Raw genomic sequence first — 18120 nt, 5'->3', positions numbered from 1 at the left:
AGATAATGTTATTTTTCTAAATCGAATTATTAACCTCCACATGTTTGCCAGTTGAGAAGATTAAATACTTCCTTAATCATATAGATTTATAAGATAAAATGTAAAAGCATAAATAATTGCATCAAAACAAAATGTATAAATATTTCTAGAAAACACTGCCTTATCTGTATGCTTTTCACTATTAAACTATTATTTAAGATGATATTTCTGCAACTAACTCATATTACAGATTTCACACATAATTTCTTAATATAATAAAAAAGCACAAACTGAAATTGTAAAGAACAATCTACCATGTTTATAAAAATTAGTAAAATATTTCAAATTATTTTAATAACAGTAATATATATCATACTCAAAATATTCATCTTTAACAATATTTATTTTTTATCATCATCAATCATACAGATTTAGTCTTTAACATGTTTTAAATTTCTAAATGATTATAAATGAACTTTTCCAATTCAGTTTGCTGAGGACTTTACTTAGAAAGCCCTGCAAAGACAATACAAATCTGTAGAGTATGTAGTTTCCGTACCTACATAGACATAGTATTCACCTTTGTGATCCCTGGTTAGCATGCATATAATGTGACCTATAAATGAATCTTAGAAAAGGTGCAACCCTAAGTTCATGGTAAGAAGAGGGGCAATGGTTAATTTACTTGTTTTTAAATAAACTTCTTATGAAAATGTAATTCAAAACCCCCAAAATAGAATACGGTAGTTAGAATCGGCTTTTACCTTTTATCCTTTATTGTTCTTATCTTACAACTTAAGGAAAACAGTTTTTGTACGTGAGATTTTTGTGAATATCTGACCAAAGGAATGTCTAACAGAAATGCTTAGTTGTTGCACCACAATGCTAAAGACTATGTTCCATCTATACTTCAAGTCATTAAAAATACAACTGTTGTTCTGCGCAAGACCACTCTCTTTTTTGTTTAATGTGTATTTTCTAATTTATGTTCAGTACTTCCATTCTCATCCTCAATTCCATAAGAAGCCGTCATCCAAAGATTTAGAACAAACACTAAACTGTTTACATGCATACATTTTTTATCAGATCCTTCCACATATTAATATGTTGTTGCTGGACCCAAAGTACAAGAAACCTGGTGGCTAAAACAACATTAATCTTTTCACAGTCTCTGTGGCTCAGGAATCTGGCCACAACTGAGCTGCATCTTTTGCTCAGTGTCTTACAAGGCTGCAATCAAAGTGCCCTGCGGATCTCCATGTTCCCGGGGATTGATTGGAATCCCCTACAAAGCTAATCAGGTTATTGGCAGAATTATTTCATTTATGATTGTGTGACTGAGGGCTGTTGGCAGAGGTCACCCTCAGGTGCAAGAGGTTACCTGTAGTTCCCTGGCACCTGTCCTTCTCCATAGGCTGTCTGCCACGAAAACATTCCCATCTTCAGGCTCAGACAAAAAAATATATCTCATTCCAATGTGCTAAGACTGAGTCTTACATCACCTCACTGAATCAAGGGCATGGCATCTTGTCACCTTTACCATATTCTATTAGAAACAAATCACAGATTCCACCTTCACTCTGTAGGAAGGGATTACACAAATGCATCATTCATTCTGGGGCACTTTAGTGTGTTATTCTCACGCCCTGTTATCTGAAAACTATGCTTGGACCTTTATCATTCCCTCTTTCCTTCCTCCCTCTCTTCTTTTTTTTCTTACTTCTTTCCTTCCCTTTTTTTCTCACACTGCTCTAGTCTCTCCACCTTATAAAGTGCCTGCCCAGAATCAGCACTCAGAATTTACTATGTAGTAAATTTTTAAAATTAATATTCTTGAGTGCTCCTATTATTTTTTATTGTTCAAGTTTTTATCTATCAACTGCAGCAGAATAAAATGGATTTTATTAACCTGGTTTTAAACCGAGTCTCAGAACTTTTCACTAGTTTTCTATTCACATGGCAAAGAAGAGGCAAAACTAGGAAGGCACCAGGAGTCTCTCCCATCCCAAAGCCAGGACTTTCTTTTATAATCCAGAAAGTCACTGGCATTATCACAATTTCAACTCTAATCTCTCCTGACTGACTTAATACTTTGGCTTTTGTTAATGGATTTTCTCTAAGAGAAGAATAATTTATTCATCAATTTATTTGTGTTTCTTGGGAAATTCAAACTTCACCAAACAGGATTAGTCATAATCTGTTTCCTATGCCAGAGAATGATATTACACAGTACTCTCCTTTAAGCTTCCTTTTAAAAGCATGCATGTACTTGCCTGAGCTTTAAAACTCATTTTAAATTTACTTGGTTATACTTTTAAGTTTCCCTATAGATGAAATAATACTTGGCCTTGGCCCTGGCAGGGTGGCTCAATTGGTGAGAGCATTATCCTGATACACCAAGGTTGTGTGTCTAATCCCCGGTCAGGGCACATACAAGAATCAACTAATGAGTGTGTAAATAAGCTGATGTTTCCCTCTCTCTTTCTTTCTCTCTCTCAGGTAAATAAATATAATAATAGTCCTACAATACTTGGTCCTTTCTCATTTCAGAGTGCTCACTGCTTTCAAACTAAACATTTACCTGTCATTTTCTAAAACAATATGGGAAATATATTTACGTCTAAGACTAGTATTGAGATGATAGTTCAGAAAATATAGATTTAATAGAAATTCATTATAATTGGAAATTAAATTTTAATACTCCCCTAATTTGAAGTCACATTACTAAAGTACTTTGAAATGACATATTAAGCAATAAATATGAAATATGGTATTTGCTTAATAATAAAGTCACAAGGAAATGAAATTGATTTATTTCTTCAGAAGCAGCAGTGTCTGATGTGCACTAAATATATAATAAATTCTTAAATGCATATATAATCATTAGAAAAATATCCAGTATGTATAGCAATAGTAAAAGTAGGTGTTTAAATCCAATCTCTTTCTAAAACTTTGACTTATTTATTTTATTAAACTAACTAGTATGGCTAGGTTATTATAACATGTCATTTATACCTATTATTGATTAAATTGAATATTTTATTAGGATACACTTTTTTAATGTAAATTTAATATGCCAATTATATTTGTCAGTAATTTGTTTTCTTGGTGAGGAGTATTACCTGAAAAGAAAACCAATGTCCCCTCTCCTCTATTTAGAATTTTGTGATTAAACTATCATTAAAAGAAAAGAGGAGCCTGGCTGGTGTGGCTCAATGATTGAATGTTGACCTATGAACCAGGAGGTCACAGTTCAATTCCCGGTCAGGGTATATGCCCAGGTTGTGGGCTTGATCCCCAGTGTAGGGTGTGCAGGAGGCAGTTGATCAATAATTTTCTCTCATCATTGATGTTTCAATCTCTCTCTCCCTTCCTCTCTGAAATCAATAAGAAGAAGACACTCACTATAGACATGTTAAGGTACTGGGTGAATTTTTTAAAGTTCCACCAAAGTTTGTAGAAGAAGAATTTCTGAATTTGTACTCTCTTTATGTGTATCATGTGGTTTCAGAAAATGTATTTTAACTTAAATCAGTCTCATTTAATGTTAAATGTTTAGTATATATTTAAAATGCACAAAGTTGAAATGCAACACAGTGTCTATAAACAGTATATCTACACTAATAAAAGACAAAGATGCTAATTGACTGTACCTTTGCTATGCCCATCAGCCAATCAGAAGAGTATGTAAATTAACCCAACAAAGATGGCTGTTAAATTTGCATACTGCAGGCAGGGCAGGGCAGGGCCATCTGCTGCCCGTCCCACTGCCATCTGGGCCTCCAGTGTGCGACCCTGGGAGGCAGGGTGGGGCAGCACCATCTGCCGTCCACCCCACTGCAGGATCCGCCCCACCACGGGATCGGGCCTGCTGTGGGTGACCCAGGGTGCCTGGCTCGACAGGGCAGCAACATCTGCTGCCCGCCCACTGTGGGATAGGGCCTGCCATCTGCCACCCGGTAAGTGGGCCTAAGCCAGCAGGTGATTATCTCCCGAGGTGTCCCAGACTGTGAGAGGGCACAGGTCAGGGTGAGGGACACCTGCCCCCCCCAGTGCACAAATTTACAAATTTTTTTATCCGGGCCTCTAGTGTGTGTATATATATATATATATATATATATATATATATATATATATATAACGAGAGAGAGAGAGGAAAAGAGAGGACTACAAATAATTATACATTTCAAAGTGGACATCAACCAAGGCTCACTCAAACATTATGACATGTCAGAAAACTCTAGCCTGGATAGTCTGGGACACATTGAAGAGGTACCTCAGATCTCACAGTGCCAAGTGAAAACATATGTTATTTTTCTGCCTTTACATAGAATTATCTACAATCTAACCATTTCTGTCTTTAAAGTATAATTCTGCTCATGACTAAAATAAATATATGACCAGGAATAACATGAATATTTATATGTGTAGTATAAATAAAACCTAAATACATCTCTTTACATTTAGATTTTATGTGTAAGTATGTAATAAAAAGTTACATAAATATATTTTATTGTACTTTATTTTTATGCAAATATATTTCATCATATTTCTACATTATATAAATACAATGTATTTTATAAATAAAATATATTTCATATTATAATAAACTAGTGCCCAAGTGCACAGACTCATGCACATTGACCAGAAATTAATTAGAGGGTGGCCGGCGGGACAGGACTGGGTGAGATGGGCCAGGCACACCCTCCCGTGGTCCCTTCCAGGCCTGCAGCACCTGGGGAGGCACTGGGGCTCCAAGGGTGTCTGCAGAGTGAGTGGGGTCCCTCCAGCAGGTGGGGTCTTTCAGCCTGCCCTGTGGGGATCAGGCCGAATCTGGCTTTCTGACATCCCCTGAGGGGTCCCGGATTGTGAGAGGGCGGTTCTCAGGTGATGCACCCCGGATGAGGCTCTGGTTCTGGGATGCATCACCCGAGAACTGCCACTGCCAAGTCATCACAGCTTAGCAGCTTCTGCATTGAGTGTCTGCCCCCTGGTGGTTACTGTGTGTCATACATATCAGCCTGTCAGAAAGTCAGACAGTTGCTTAGTCTTTTATATATAGATAGATATGTAATATATTATTTATAAACAAATATTTTCTTAATAGAGATATTTAATATAAATGTGTGTGTGTATATATATATATAAACTATAATAAGAAAATATAAAGTGATCTAGAAAGACAGAATATATCTGAAAGAATCTTTGAAATTTTATTTTCTTGAAGTTTATATTACAAAGGTAAAAAAGAAACAGAAGATGATTCATCAGGTCATTCTTATGCATGATAACTATTCTCTGTAGCAATGAAACATTCTTGAAGTTTCCCACTGTGGTCAGATAAAAGAAAGGATTCCCACCAGTCAGTTAAGAACGTTCGTATTTGGTGTGGTGAGAAGTGATGACTTTGCAAAGCCTTGTGTCTTCTACTTGATAATTGAGGCTGCTTTGAAAGGAAGTTTGCTTTCTTCTAGTTGATGGTATACATTTCTACCAAGAAATGCAGAGCAGTCAGAAGTTACATTTATATATATATTTATATATATATATGTATATATACACACACATACATACACACAGACACACACACACACACACACATACATACACTAGAGGCCTGGTGCACAAAAATTTGTGCACTCAGGTGGAGGGGGTGCTCAGCCAGGCCTGTACCCTCTTGCAGTCTGGGACCCCTCAGGGGATGACCACCTGCTGGCTTAGGCCCGGTCCTGGGGAATCAGCCTAAGCTGGCAGTCAGACATCCCTCTGGCAGCCCAGGAGCCCTCAGGTGATGTCCACTTGCCAGCAGGGAACAGAACTAAGCTGTAGTCGGACATCCTTAGCAATGCTGAGGAGGCAGGAGAGGCTCCCACCACCACCACTGTGCTGGAAGCCATCAGCCTGGCTTGTGGCTGAGCATAGCTCCCCCTGTGGGAGTGCACTGATCACCAGGGGGAAACTCCTGCATTGAGCATCTGCTCCCTGGTGGTCAGTGTGTTTCATAGTGACCAGTCATTCCCAGTCGTTCTTCTGTTAGGGTCAATTTGCATATTACCATTTTATTATATAGGATAGAGGACTGGTGCACTGGTGGGGGCCGGCTGGTTTGCCCTGAAGGGTGTCCCGGATCAGGGTGGAGGTCCAGCTGGGGTGCCTGGCCAGCCTGGGTGAGGGGCTGATGGGTGTTTGCAGTCTGGCCGCATCCCCTTCAGAATGGACGTCCCTACTGTAGTGCCTGACCAGCCTGGGTGAGGAGCTGATGGCTGTTTTCAGGCTGGCCACACCCCCTTCACTGTGGAGATCCCTGCTGGGGTGCCTGGCCAGCCTGGGTGAGGAGCTGATGGCTGTTTTCAGGCTGGCCACACCCCCTTCAGAGTGGGGGGCCCTGCTGGGTTGCCTGGCCAGTCTGGGTGTGCGGCTGATGGCTGTTTGCAGGCTGGCCAAGCCCCCCAGCAGGGACCCTCACCTCATGAGGGTGTGACCATCCTGGGTGAGTAGCAGATGGCTGTTTGCAAGCTTGCCAAGCCCCCCAGCGGGGACCCTCACCCCATGAGGGTGTGGCCATCCTGGGTGAGGGGCTTATGGCTGTTTTCAGGCTGGCCACGGCCCCCAGCCACCCAAGCTCCCAGTGCAGGCTGGCTGGAAGCAGGTATCTGGGATTTATTTAACTTCTATAATTGAAACTTTGTTGCCTTGAGCGGAGGCCACAGCCCGCCAGGGCAGACGGAAACTTGGCTTCCTCCATGGCTGGGGCAACGAAGCCTCCTGCTTACTCTCACTCTGTGGCTGCTGGCCGCCATCTTGGTTGGGTTAATTTGCATATAGTCGCTCTGATTGGCTGGTGGGCATGGCTTGGGGCATAGCGTAGGTGTAGTCAATTTGCATGTTTCTCTTTTATTAGAAGGCAAATATATATATATATATATATATAATTTCAGAGATAAAGAGAGATAGAAACATCAGTGTTGAGAGAGAATCACTAATCAGATGCCTCCTGCATGCCTCACACTGGAGCCCTGAACCCAGGCATGTGCTGTGACCAGGAATTGAACCATGACCTCCTGGTTCAACCACTGAGCCACACCGCCCAGGCACAATTTTTTATAGCTCTGTCTAGATCAGCCATGGGCAAACTATGGCCCGAGGGCTGGATCCGGCCTGTTTGAAATGAATAAAACTAAAAAAAAAAAAGACCGTACCCTTTTATGTAATGATGTTTACTTTGAATTTATATTAGTTCACACAAACACTCAATCCTAGCTTTTGTTCTGGCCCTCCAGTCCAGTTTAAGAACCCATTGTGGCCCTCGAGTCAAAAAGTTTGCCCACTCCTGGTCTAGATGTTAGAAATGAGAAGTACCAGAGTTTGAGTGAACAGATTGTTGAAGGGCAGATGCATATGTATAGCTCTCACTTCCCTGAGAGATTCCAGCTTGCTTCCTGACATGGTATTGATTTGGGATTTCTCCTCACAGTGTTGGCAGTGGGCTCCAAACTTTGATATATCAAAGAAGTTAGTGGTTAGCCACATAGCAGTCAGAGACATTCTTTAAAAAAAAATTTTAAAATGATGACATTGTCAAAAATGTGCCAGAGGGAAAACTGCCATGATGTCAACCTTGGCTGCCTTTGCCATGTGTCACTGCAACCAATCCAGATGCAGGGAGCATGGATAACCATGTCAAGGGCAGAACATTGTGTGTTCCTTAGTCTCCTTCCAAGGAGTGAAGAGCAATCTGTATTCTGGCAGTGGATGTCTTTGAAGGTGCTTTCAGCTAGAGTTGCAGGAATAGATATGTTCTTCTTGTGAAAAATTTTAATTAGGTTATGAGAAAGCATTCTGGTTTGGTTATAATCTTAATTTCTCAATGATAATTAAGTGTGAAGTGGCAGTATAAAGTTTAAAAAATGCAAGCAGCTATTTTCATGGCACTTATTACCTTTAACAGGTTATATAGCTTGATTGTTTATTGTTTATCTTTCTTCATGTTGCTAGTATGTAAGATTCATGACCTAGAAGAGTGAGTGGTACCTCAGAGACTCTCCATAAATGCTTATTGAATAAATGAATTTCTGAGAATGCTGAATGCCAGAGAAATGAGCATCAGCTTTATCTAGTAGGGAACATAAATGGTGTGAAGTTCAAAATTGATAAGTTAGGAAATCAAGTTGATAGTCTAAAAACCCACAAAGTAACACACTTTGTTCTCTTATCATTTGGTAAGATATTGCTTTTCCTTTAATTTTTTAGAATAATTGTTCTTTAAGTGTTTTCTCTTTGTTTGTTTGTTTTTATTTTAAATACTATAGTCTGTTTATTCATATTTTTACATTTAAAAAAAGGATTTGAAGTCATTATTTGTATAAACTTAGTATATTCTTGGTTTGGAAAGAGGAATGCCATATCCCTCCCTTAAGATACAGGGAAGCAATACAGCAGACTTTACAAGACTTCCTTAACCCTTGAAGCCTTCTGAGTCACCTATTCTCTTAGAAGTTTTCTATCCTTTTCTGTAATGAACTGAACAGAGGTATCAGCCTTGTAAACTGCACCCCTTCTTTAGTCACACACCAGTTTGTAATCTTGAGCCAGGGAATGTGATGTTTCCACCACAGAATGGAGTTATATCAACCTCAGAGGCTATTCTACAGACAGATTAGAAAATATATGTTAAAGCACTTTCAAGAGTTCATACATGATAAGTCAAAAATCCTCATAGTAGCCGAAACCGGTTTGGCTCAGTGGATAGAGCGTCGGCCTGTGGACTGAAAGGTCCCAGGTTCGATTCCGGTCAAGGGCATGTACCTGGGTTGTGGGCACATCCTCAGTAGGAGATGTGCAGGAGGCAGCTGATTGATGTTTCTGACTCTCTATCTCTCTCCCTTCCTCTCTGTAAAAAATCAATAAAATATATTTTAAAAAATTCTCATAGTAAGCTTATGGAGTGCTCACTTTGTTTGAGTCACTCTTCTGAGCATGTAGTTATAGCCATTTACTTATTTAATCCTCGAAAAAAACTTATGAGGTAGGTACTATGTTATCTCCATCGGAATAATGAGGAAAATGAGACATAAATGCTATTTAATTTGCTCAAAGTCATATAATAGTTAAGCTGAAGAACTTGAATTTAAAAAGAAGCTTTACTCTAATTCACTGACTCAAACAACTAGTAACATTGATCTATTTTATTTTTATTTTACTTTCAAGTAAGCTTGGATTGTTATATTCTTTTAATATCTAAATATGGGCTGTTCTTTGTGCTAACTGTGCCTAGAAGTTATAAAAGCAGAGACTCAGCCCTTTACCAGTTAGAGTGAAAACCAGTATGAGGGTCAGGTAAAACGAAGGTGTTATTTTTATTAATTTTTATTTTGTCAATGCTCACATGACTATATTTTTCCATTGACTCATTGACCTTTTATGTAGAGTGGAAGGGAGAGAGAGACAGAGAGAGAGAGAGAGAGAGAGAGAGAGAGAGAACCTTTGACCAGAATTGAATTGAACCCGGGACCCTTCAATCTACGGTACAATGCTCTATCCACTGAGCCAAACAAGCTAGGTCTTAAAACCCCAATGATGAATGAAATAAAATGCATGTAAAAGCAGAATGAAAATATTTTCTCGGTGCATTCTAATGAACGTTATCCACAACTAGTATAGGAGAGCGAATCCTGGACAGGAGTCATAAACTGAAGGGACTCAGAGAACAATATGGCCTGCCAGAAACATTTAGTTTATAAAGAGGATTGGACAACCATCTAAACACTGAGCAACCTCACATTTAAATTTGTATTTCTACCATCTTCTGGAAAAGCAGAAGACCTGGCAACACTGGTGTTCATTCCCACATGAAAAGCATTGACAGAGGCTGAGCACCAGCTGGTCATTCACACAAACCCTGCACTCTGCAATTTCTCACAGCCTTCACCATCCTGTTGTCCCCTTAGGCTCATTCACTCTTCTCTTTTGTCTTCCTGTTCGCTGTAGACATTGGAGTTTGGAACTGCTGAGTTAGGCTAACAGAGTTCCTACCCCTCTTCTATCTCCTTATTAACAAGGCCATTTTGAGCAATTTTGTGTGAACAAATTCTTCAATTTACCAAAAAACGGAGCAGATCATTCTCTCAATAAGACTTACTAGTCTGTTCACTGGCCACTGATAACCCATTCATTTTCTTCATTTACTGAGAGGTTGCAAAGGAGAACAAAGGAAGTAAAACGAAATTCACCCAAGTACTTCAAAAGACAGATGTGGTAAAAATTGATGGTTTATTCTTAGTCTTACTTGACATAGTTAAGTCAATCTCCTAGCATGTTAAGTATACTAAAAAGAATTAGCATTTTAATAATGGGTTTTTTCTACTTTAATTGTGTAACACATATGCCCAATAAAATGTTCGTGTACGATACTAACAACTGGTTTACCATCTTAAATGTTGCAGAACAACTTACACTGTATGATTGAATTATGCTACAGACAAGTTTAATAACTTAAACTGATTAACCATTTGATTCAATTTTAAAGAAAGTGTGGTTCTGATATTATCCATGTGTTAAATTCTCAACTGACTTGCTTACAAAGTAAGAAACAGAGGAGATGGCTTTCCTTAGAGATTACTTGTCTGCAAATTCATGTGGATAAAGAGTTCCAGCACATTAAACAAGTGTGTAACTTGGTTAATGGATAGTGTGGCACAGGTAATTAGCTATGAAGTCATTAAGACTCTTCTGTGCTGTGACAGTCATGTTTACCTATAACAGATTGATGAACTTGTCAAATGTTTCTTCTTCCCTTTTGTTATTTCAGATCAGCCTTGAGTGGAACTTGACAGAAGATGTTAACACAGTTTTATCTCTGGAAATGGTTAGCTTCGGGGATCATCCTTGGTTCTTTCTTCGGAATCTGCTTTGGCCAGTATGAAGATGGTAAGTAAAGCTGCTTTTAGTCTGACCTTTATAGCTAGTCAGGGTTTCTGTGGTTAAATGGTAAATGAAACACACCACAGAAATGAAGAATGCTAATTTGTAGTTCATTGTCAAAGGTTAGTAGCTCTGTGTAATAATTTGCCTTAATTAAAATAATCCTACAGAAGGGGCTTCCAATGCACTTTGTTTCTTAATAAGGATTGCAGTATGATACAAAATCCAATGCAAGGCCTCTATTTGAACAGTTACTAATTCTCACTGAGCAAATTCTTAGTGGCTATCAAAGAAAACTAAAAGTAAATAAATAAGTAAATCCTACTTACCGACCCTTGAACTAACACAAGTATAGTGACCTTAGAGAAAACTTAACAACAGAAAAGATACTAGCCCTAGCTGGTTTTGTTCAGTGGATAGAGCATCAGCCTACAGACTGAAGGGTCCCAGGTTCGATTCCAGTCAAGGGCACATGCCCAGGTTTGAGGCTTGATTCCCCAGTAGGGGGCATGAAGGAGGCAGGTAATCAGTTATTTTATCTTATCATTGATGTTTCTATCTCTCTCCCTCTCCCTTCCCTTTTGAAATCAATAAAAATATATATTTTTTTAAAAAGATACCAGAATTTCCTATAATAAAAGATCCCAAATAGGGTCAAAAGTAGATGTCATTAGTGATTTTAGTGTTAGCACGTTAACTGTTTTGTATTCGTTCATTCCCCACTTTTTTATTGGGAAAGAGTAAAAATATAAACGACTTGACATGAGGCGTTGTATGTCGTTTCCTAATAGTGAGTTAGTCACTTTAGAAAGGTATACTTGCCATCAAACTCCTTAGAAACTATTTAACACATTATGTCTACAGTGGCCCAAATACGCCTATCTTAGATATTTCAATATTGAAGGAATCTGTCTTAGAATACTATATAATGAGAGTTAGGATATATATAATGTTAAGTTTAATAGAAAAAAGAAAAAGAAAAAAAAGGGGGGGAGGGGGAGCTCCTCACCCTAGGATTTGCTATTTAAGAAAAAAAAGAGTTTTGTCCTTTTATTTTTTTTATTTTTATTGTTCTTACCCAACATTTGTTTAACATTCAGAGTACACAGGCAAATAACTGTTACCAATTGGGGTTACTGACTGGGATCTTGGTTCTTTTTATCAATGCAGAAAAGATTTTAAGGCCAATGAAAATGAAATATAACTGAGGCCTAGATGTTATCTTTATGGAGAAAAAGGTCGGGGCTGGGGGCGGGGGGCGCCTAAACCACCTGACTAGTGATATGCTTGGGGAGGAAAGGTTACCCTGGGGGTGAGGTTCTTGTTTTCTCAGTTTTGCCCCTTGCTAGGCTTCCTGCCCTGGTGAGTTTCTGTACCTGGCCCATGGTACTTGCTCTGCTCATGTCCAACATAAGCATCTCCTCATCTTTATTGCCCCGTTAACTAATTGCTCCTAGTGGCATCAGAGATTGTGAATTGTATTTATGCTTTGCTTGGTTAAATTGAATGATCTATTGGTCAATGAATTAATTTTGCTTTATCCCAAACAGTGTTCAAATGTGCACATATTAAGATATTCTCAGTCCTCCCTAGTTAGAAAAAATATGCCTCTTTGGGGATTCGCAGAACAGTTCACAATAGCAACTATTTTCATAAAGTCAACAGCCTGTTCCCCTGAAAAGTTCGCTAATTAGCACAGTGTTTACTTCAAGTGCATCTGAATTTAAAATTCATGCCAATGCTATTTATGGAGATTGTGAATCTCCAGCCTAACCACACATCTAAAAATGTACTAATAAAATAAATAATGTAACCACTACTTTTAAACAAAATTAAAAATCAGTGCAACTTAAAAGAGCATGCCTTTATATTTAAATAGTGCATTTAAAATTGTGCCCAGGAATATATGACAAATTAGTGTGTTGATATCTCTTTATCTTATCAGACATTCTATTTTCTATTTATATTTCGTGGTCACGTGGCGCAAACAGGGGAGAATTCAGTGTCGTTGCTAACATTAGACCTTGTAAGCCCTGTACTTCTTAGAAATGTAATTTAGGCTATCAGAGGAAATCACTACCAGTTGAGCCTGTAATGCTATAGATTGGGTTTCTTAATAATCCCATCAAAGCCCTTGGTCTTTCTAAATGCGCTTGCGTAGCCTCCCAAACAAGATTCTCAGGGCACTGTTGGCCATCACATAATCTACTCTCTGAGCAGAGTGGAACTTCACACCTGCTAATTGGTAGTCTGTAGGAAGGCTGCCCCATAAAGCACTGCTCTCATGGATGACTTCTTTATAGCCATGGCTAGAAAGCCTTCCCAGGTTTCTCCTGGGGGCACGTGACTCAATACTTAGAAAGACTGAAGGGAGAGGAGCTATGGCAGGCCAACAGAAATGTTGTGTGGTGCTTTGTTATAAAACTTCTTAACTTCATATGCCTTTCGGCATTCCATACTAGCATCTTCCAGGGTGCCCCCAAAGCCAGTAATGGTTCTATCCCTTTAGTTCTCCCCAGGTCTTTACCTCTCTCTGGCCTCCCTCAATTTGGGATTGGGACAGGAAAATGGTTTTCATAGTTACCACTTTTTCAAATAAATCATATAAAATTGTGAGTCCAGCCGTAACCGGTTTGGCTCAGTGGATAGAGCATCGGCCTGCGGACTGAAAGGTCCCAGGTTCGATTCTGGTCAAGGGCATGTACCTTGGTTGCAGTCACATCCCTAGTAGAAGGTGTGCAGGAGGCAGCTGATCGATGTTTCTCTCTCATTGATGTTTCTAACTCTCTATCTCTCTCCCTTCCTCTCTGTAAAAAATCAATAAAATTAAAAAAATAAAAAAAAAATAAAAAAATAATAAATAAAATTGTGAGTCCATGCCCTAATCAGTTTGGCTCAGTGGATAGAGCGTCGGCCTGGGGACTGAGGGTCCCAGGTTCGATTCCAGTCAAGGGCATGTACCTTAGTTGCGGGCACATTCCCAGTGGGGAGTGTGCAGGAGGCAGCTGATTGATGTTTCTCTCTCATCGATGTTTCTAACTCTCTATCCCTTTCCCTTCCTCCCTGTAAACAATCAATAAAATATATAAAAATAAAAATGAAATAAAATTGTGAGACCACACTATGCAGGAATGAAATCAGTACTAGGCAAAGTATGGCTAACACACAAAATAATAACACTTGACTGGAATATGTGATATGAATTTCTTGAACAGTTGTTTTTTTTTTCGTTTTTTGTTTGTTTTTTGTCCAAGTGCTTGGGAATGCAAGTACATGGATAGATTGAAGGAAGATAATGGTAATAGTCAAAATCATGATAGATACAAGGAAAAGTAAAAATAAAAACACCTTGCCATAGATAATCCACTGGTTGGGTTAGCCCATTTTGATAATTTGCATCTGATTTATATACAGAGTTAAGAGCTTTACATAGAAAAACATGAAAGAGAAAATGTTAAAATACACTAAGGCTATTAGTATAACAATCGTGGGTTTTCTTAAATTAAATGATGGGATTCTTCTGGATTTTTAATTAAGAACAGCATCCTTATGCTTTCCTATTTATATTCTCCAGCATAGAAGAATTGGAAGGACAAACAAATATAAAGTTTTATTTCATAAATACTTTTACTGAAATGGAATATTCTAGTTTTAGACAAATATGTGAAACTGTTTCAAAGAAAAACATATTATATAATTATTTCAATGTTTTATAACAAAAACTTCACATGAAAACTTTGGCTAGGTTTTAAATCATTTTATATTTTTCATTCTAATTGCTGGGATAAGCTTTTAGATTCGAAAATAAAATTTGTAGCATTATATTAAATTAAATTAAAAAGTAATAATTTAGCTAATTGACAGAAACTTAGAGAACCTAATAGATTTGTAGTTTACGGTCTCCCTCCCCTCAACAGAGCATTAAGATTGATATTTTATCTATACTTCAATGCATTACCAATAATGACCATTTTGTTTGAATGGAAATATGTTTCTTGATCCCAAATTGAGTGAGGAGAGCCTTAAAAGGCGGTGTCATGGGAAACAGAGGAAGCAGGACCATCTGCTGAATTTTGTGTTGTGTGGGCAAAACATCTATAAAACACTAGAGGCCCAGTGCAGGACATTCATGCACCGGGGGTGGAGGGTCCCTCAGCTGGGCCTGCGCCCTCTCGCAGTCCGGGACCCCTCAAGGGATGTCCACCTGGAACCACTCGCTCCTTACTGCCCATCTGCAGTGGAGGCAGGGAGGCTCCCATCAGTACCACTGCGCTCGCCAGCTGTGAGCCCGGCTTCTGGCTGAGCAACACTCTCCCTGTGGGAGTGCACTGACCACTAGGGAGCAGCTCCTGCATTGAGCGTCTGCCCCCTGCTGGTCAGTGTGTGTCATAGCGACTGGTTGTTCTGCTGTTTGGTCGATTTGCATATTAGGGTTTTATTATATAAAATATTATTTGTTCTTACAAATACTATGATTCACAATGAGGTAAATTAACTAAGTTGTGCACAGAGTTTGTGTTTTTGTTTATTTTGTTTTGATTTTGAGTTCATAATAAATGATGAAAAGGAAAGAGAGAGGGAAAAAAGGGAAAATGATTATGGGTAATGGGTATGTGTTATTATTTCTTCTGCATTTTAAATTGTTCAGATTAAATCCTTTTAAAACATGTATCACTACCATAATCAGATAGGAAATGTGTTTGTTAAAAATAATAACTATATGTTACAATAGTATGACTACGTTTGAACCAAATGTTAGCAAGGTGTATACACAATGAGTGTGTATGTGTATGTGTATGTGTTGCGGGGGGGTGGGGGGGTTGCAGGGTTTTTTTTTTCCTAAGTGTATACAAATCATGCATGCCACATGACCTTTTAAGGGAAGGGTTCTCCCTGGCTGATTGAGTGTTTAGCCTGGAAACCAAAAATCTTCTGTCCTTCCCTTGAGCTATTGAATAAATCAGTATATATCTCTGGTGTGACTAGAACCCTTATGTAGTGTACAAGCAGAACAACTACATGAAGAGACCCAAGTTATAATCTCATAGAGTCCCAACATTTCCTGAGGCTCAGTGCCCTATAAACTAGTAACTCTGAAACTCAATTTTACACAGTTTAGCACAGCATCTGACATATATGGCCAATGGTTACTAAAACCTATTTTTATTGCTACTATGACCCTCATTACTTATAAATAATTATACTTCTTTTTCATACATTTATATATTGATTTATAAATGGGTATTTTGTGTTCCTGAACAGTATATGCTTATTCTTTCTTTATATCTCTCCAAATTTACCAAGCAATTTGAAGACTTAACTTTGTTAAATTAAATTTTATACCTACAACTGTAAATGACTTTATCCTTTTCTTGGAAAGCTTACTGATTCAAATGAAACGTACAGTGAACTTCGGGGAACATTTTCAGGTTCATTTTCATGCTTATTGTTACATAATCCACGGAAGGTCAGTACTGAGATTGACATGTCCATCAATCAAGGCTATAACCAAGTTCTAAAGTCTGATGCTAAGTTTCTGACACTAAAAACTGCAAACGTCATTTTTATCAGTGCATCCAGTGGTCATGATGTAGAGTACCAGTGGCTTCCACAAATTAGCCTGGAATTAGGGGAGAATGGCATATAAATTATAGTGTAGATAACAGAATTATCAGAAAAATGTAGCTGAAGTGCTTGTGTGTCTGAGCAAGATGTTTCCCCCTTTAGATGCTTTAATAAGAGCTGGTTAAGTAAACTGAATAGCTCTGCAAGAATAATTAAATGGCCGAAACCGGTTTGGCTCGGTGGATAGAGCGTCAGCCTGCGGACTGGAGGGTCCCGGGTTCGATTCCGGTCAAGGGCATGTACCTGGGTTGCGGGCACATCCCCAGTGGGAGATGTGCAGGAGGCGGCTGATCGATGTTTCTCTCCCATCGATGTTTCTGGCTATCTGTCTCTCTCCCTTCCTCTCTGTAAAAAATCAATAAAAAAAAAAAAAAAAAAAAGAATAATTAAATGATCACCATAACTCATGTTGCTCGACTATTATAGAATGTTACCTGGGGCTCTGCTACTGCAGTACCTCTGCCTCATGGACTGTATATTCTAATCGTGGGATACTCATTGATTCACCCAGATCATGCTGGATATCTTTTAAAATTTCTTTTTCTTTGAGTTTGTTATTTCTAAACTTAATTCTGTATCTTCCTCCTCTTAACATGATCTTTCTCTGAACATAGTACAATGAAATCATTTATTTATACTATTTCAATTGTAATTAAAGATAATTATTGGAGACTATACCTAATTAATTTTCAGCAAATATGGTTGTCTTTGAAGCTTAATTCCTCATTTAAATATGATTTCTTATGGCAACATACATTTAGGAAGAAATATAACAAATGTACATGAACTCAGGCAGATACACTTATATAGTACATAGATATTACACATTTTAGACAAAAGTAAAACCATGCATAGCATATGTTGTTATTCAAAATTTGTATATAATTATAGACATCTGTCCTTGTTTACACCTTTCACTTATTCTATCTTATAGCATGTATTTACTATGTTTTTATTCTGATAAGTTAAATTCAAGTTTTGAGAGTACCTTTGCTGCCCTAACCAGTTTGGCTCAGGGGATAGAGTGTCAGCCTGCGGACTCATGAGTCCCAGGTTCGATTCCAGTCAAGGGCATATACCTTGGTTGTGGGCACATCCTCAGTAGGGAGTGTGCAGGAGGCAGCTGATCAATGTTTCTTTCTCATCAATGTTTCTAACTCTCTATCCCTCTCCCTTCCTCTCTGTAAAAAATCAATAATATATATATATATATTTTTTTTTTAAAATAGTACCTTTGTTGTTTTTGCTATAAGCAGACTTAAAATCCTAAAAATTTGTCTTTTATTAAGCTTTATAAACTATTAGATTCATATACATTAAGTAGATTACATTATTATGTGACATCTATAGTAGGATGATACAAACAGAGCATTGTTATTCTCAATACTTCAATACAACTTTTGTAAACTAAATTTCATTTTTAGATGATATCTTGAATGAATACTCTATGTAAGGCTTCCCCATACTTGCATGTCTTGTCTCCTCTTTTAAGGTTAGTGATCTTGTGGATCCTTCTACCCCTAATATGAATTTAGTTTTAGAGCAAATGTTGGAAAGCATGTCTTTCTTCCTGCAGCAACAATTTCCCACTAAGCA

At 38.2% G+C, this 18120-nt stretch overlaps 1 protein-coding gene across 1 annotated transcript in view; it reads left to right on the top strand.

Annotated features, from left to right (window-relative positions):
- PCDH15 (protocadherin related 15) overlaps window positions 1-18120 on the top strand; it is a 632895-nt gene that overhangs the window by 94148 nt on the left and 520627 nt on the right. The window contains exon 2 of the mRNA XM_070432784.1: window positions 10787-10905. Within this exon, the coding sequence (XP_070288885.1) occupies window positions 10815-10905 (91 nt within the window). The 5' untranslated portion in view covers window positions 10787-10814. The remainder of the gene's footprint in view (window positions 1-10786; window positions 10906-18120) is intronic.

This window comes from Myotis yumanensis, unplaced genomic scaffold (genome assembly GCF_028538775.1).
Source record: "Myotis yumanensis isolate MYYU_CA2020_CCGP unplaced genomic scaffold, mMyoYum1.0.hap1 SCAF_13, whole genome shotgun sequence".
Classification (NCBI taxonomy): domain Eukaryota; kingdom Metazoa; phylum Chordata; class Mammalia; order Chiroptera; family Vespertilionidae; genus Myotis; species Myotis yumanensis.
Note: the sequence above shows the minus strand (reverse complement) of the source record. Positions and strands in the feature narration are given on the sequence as shown.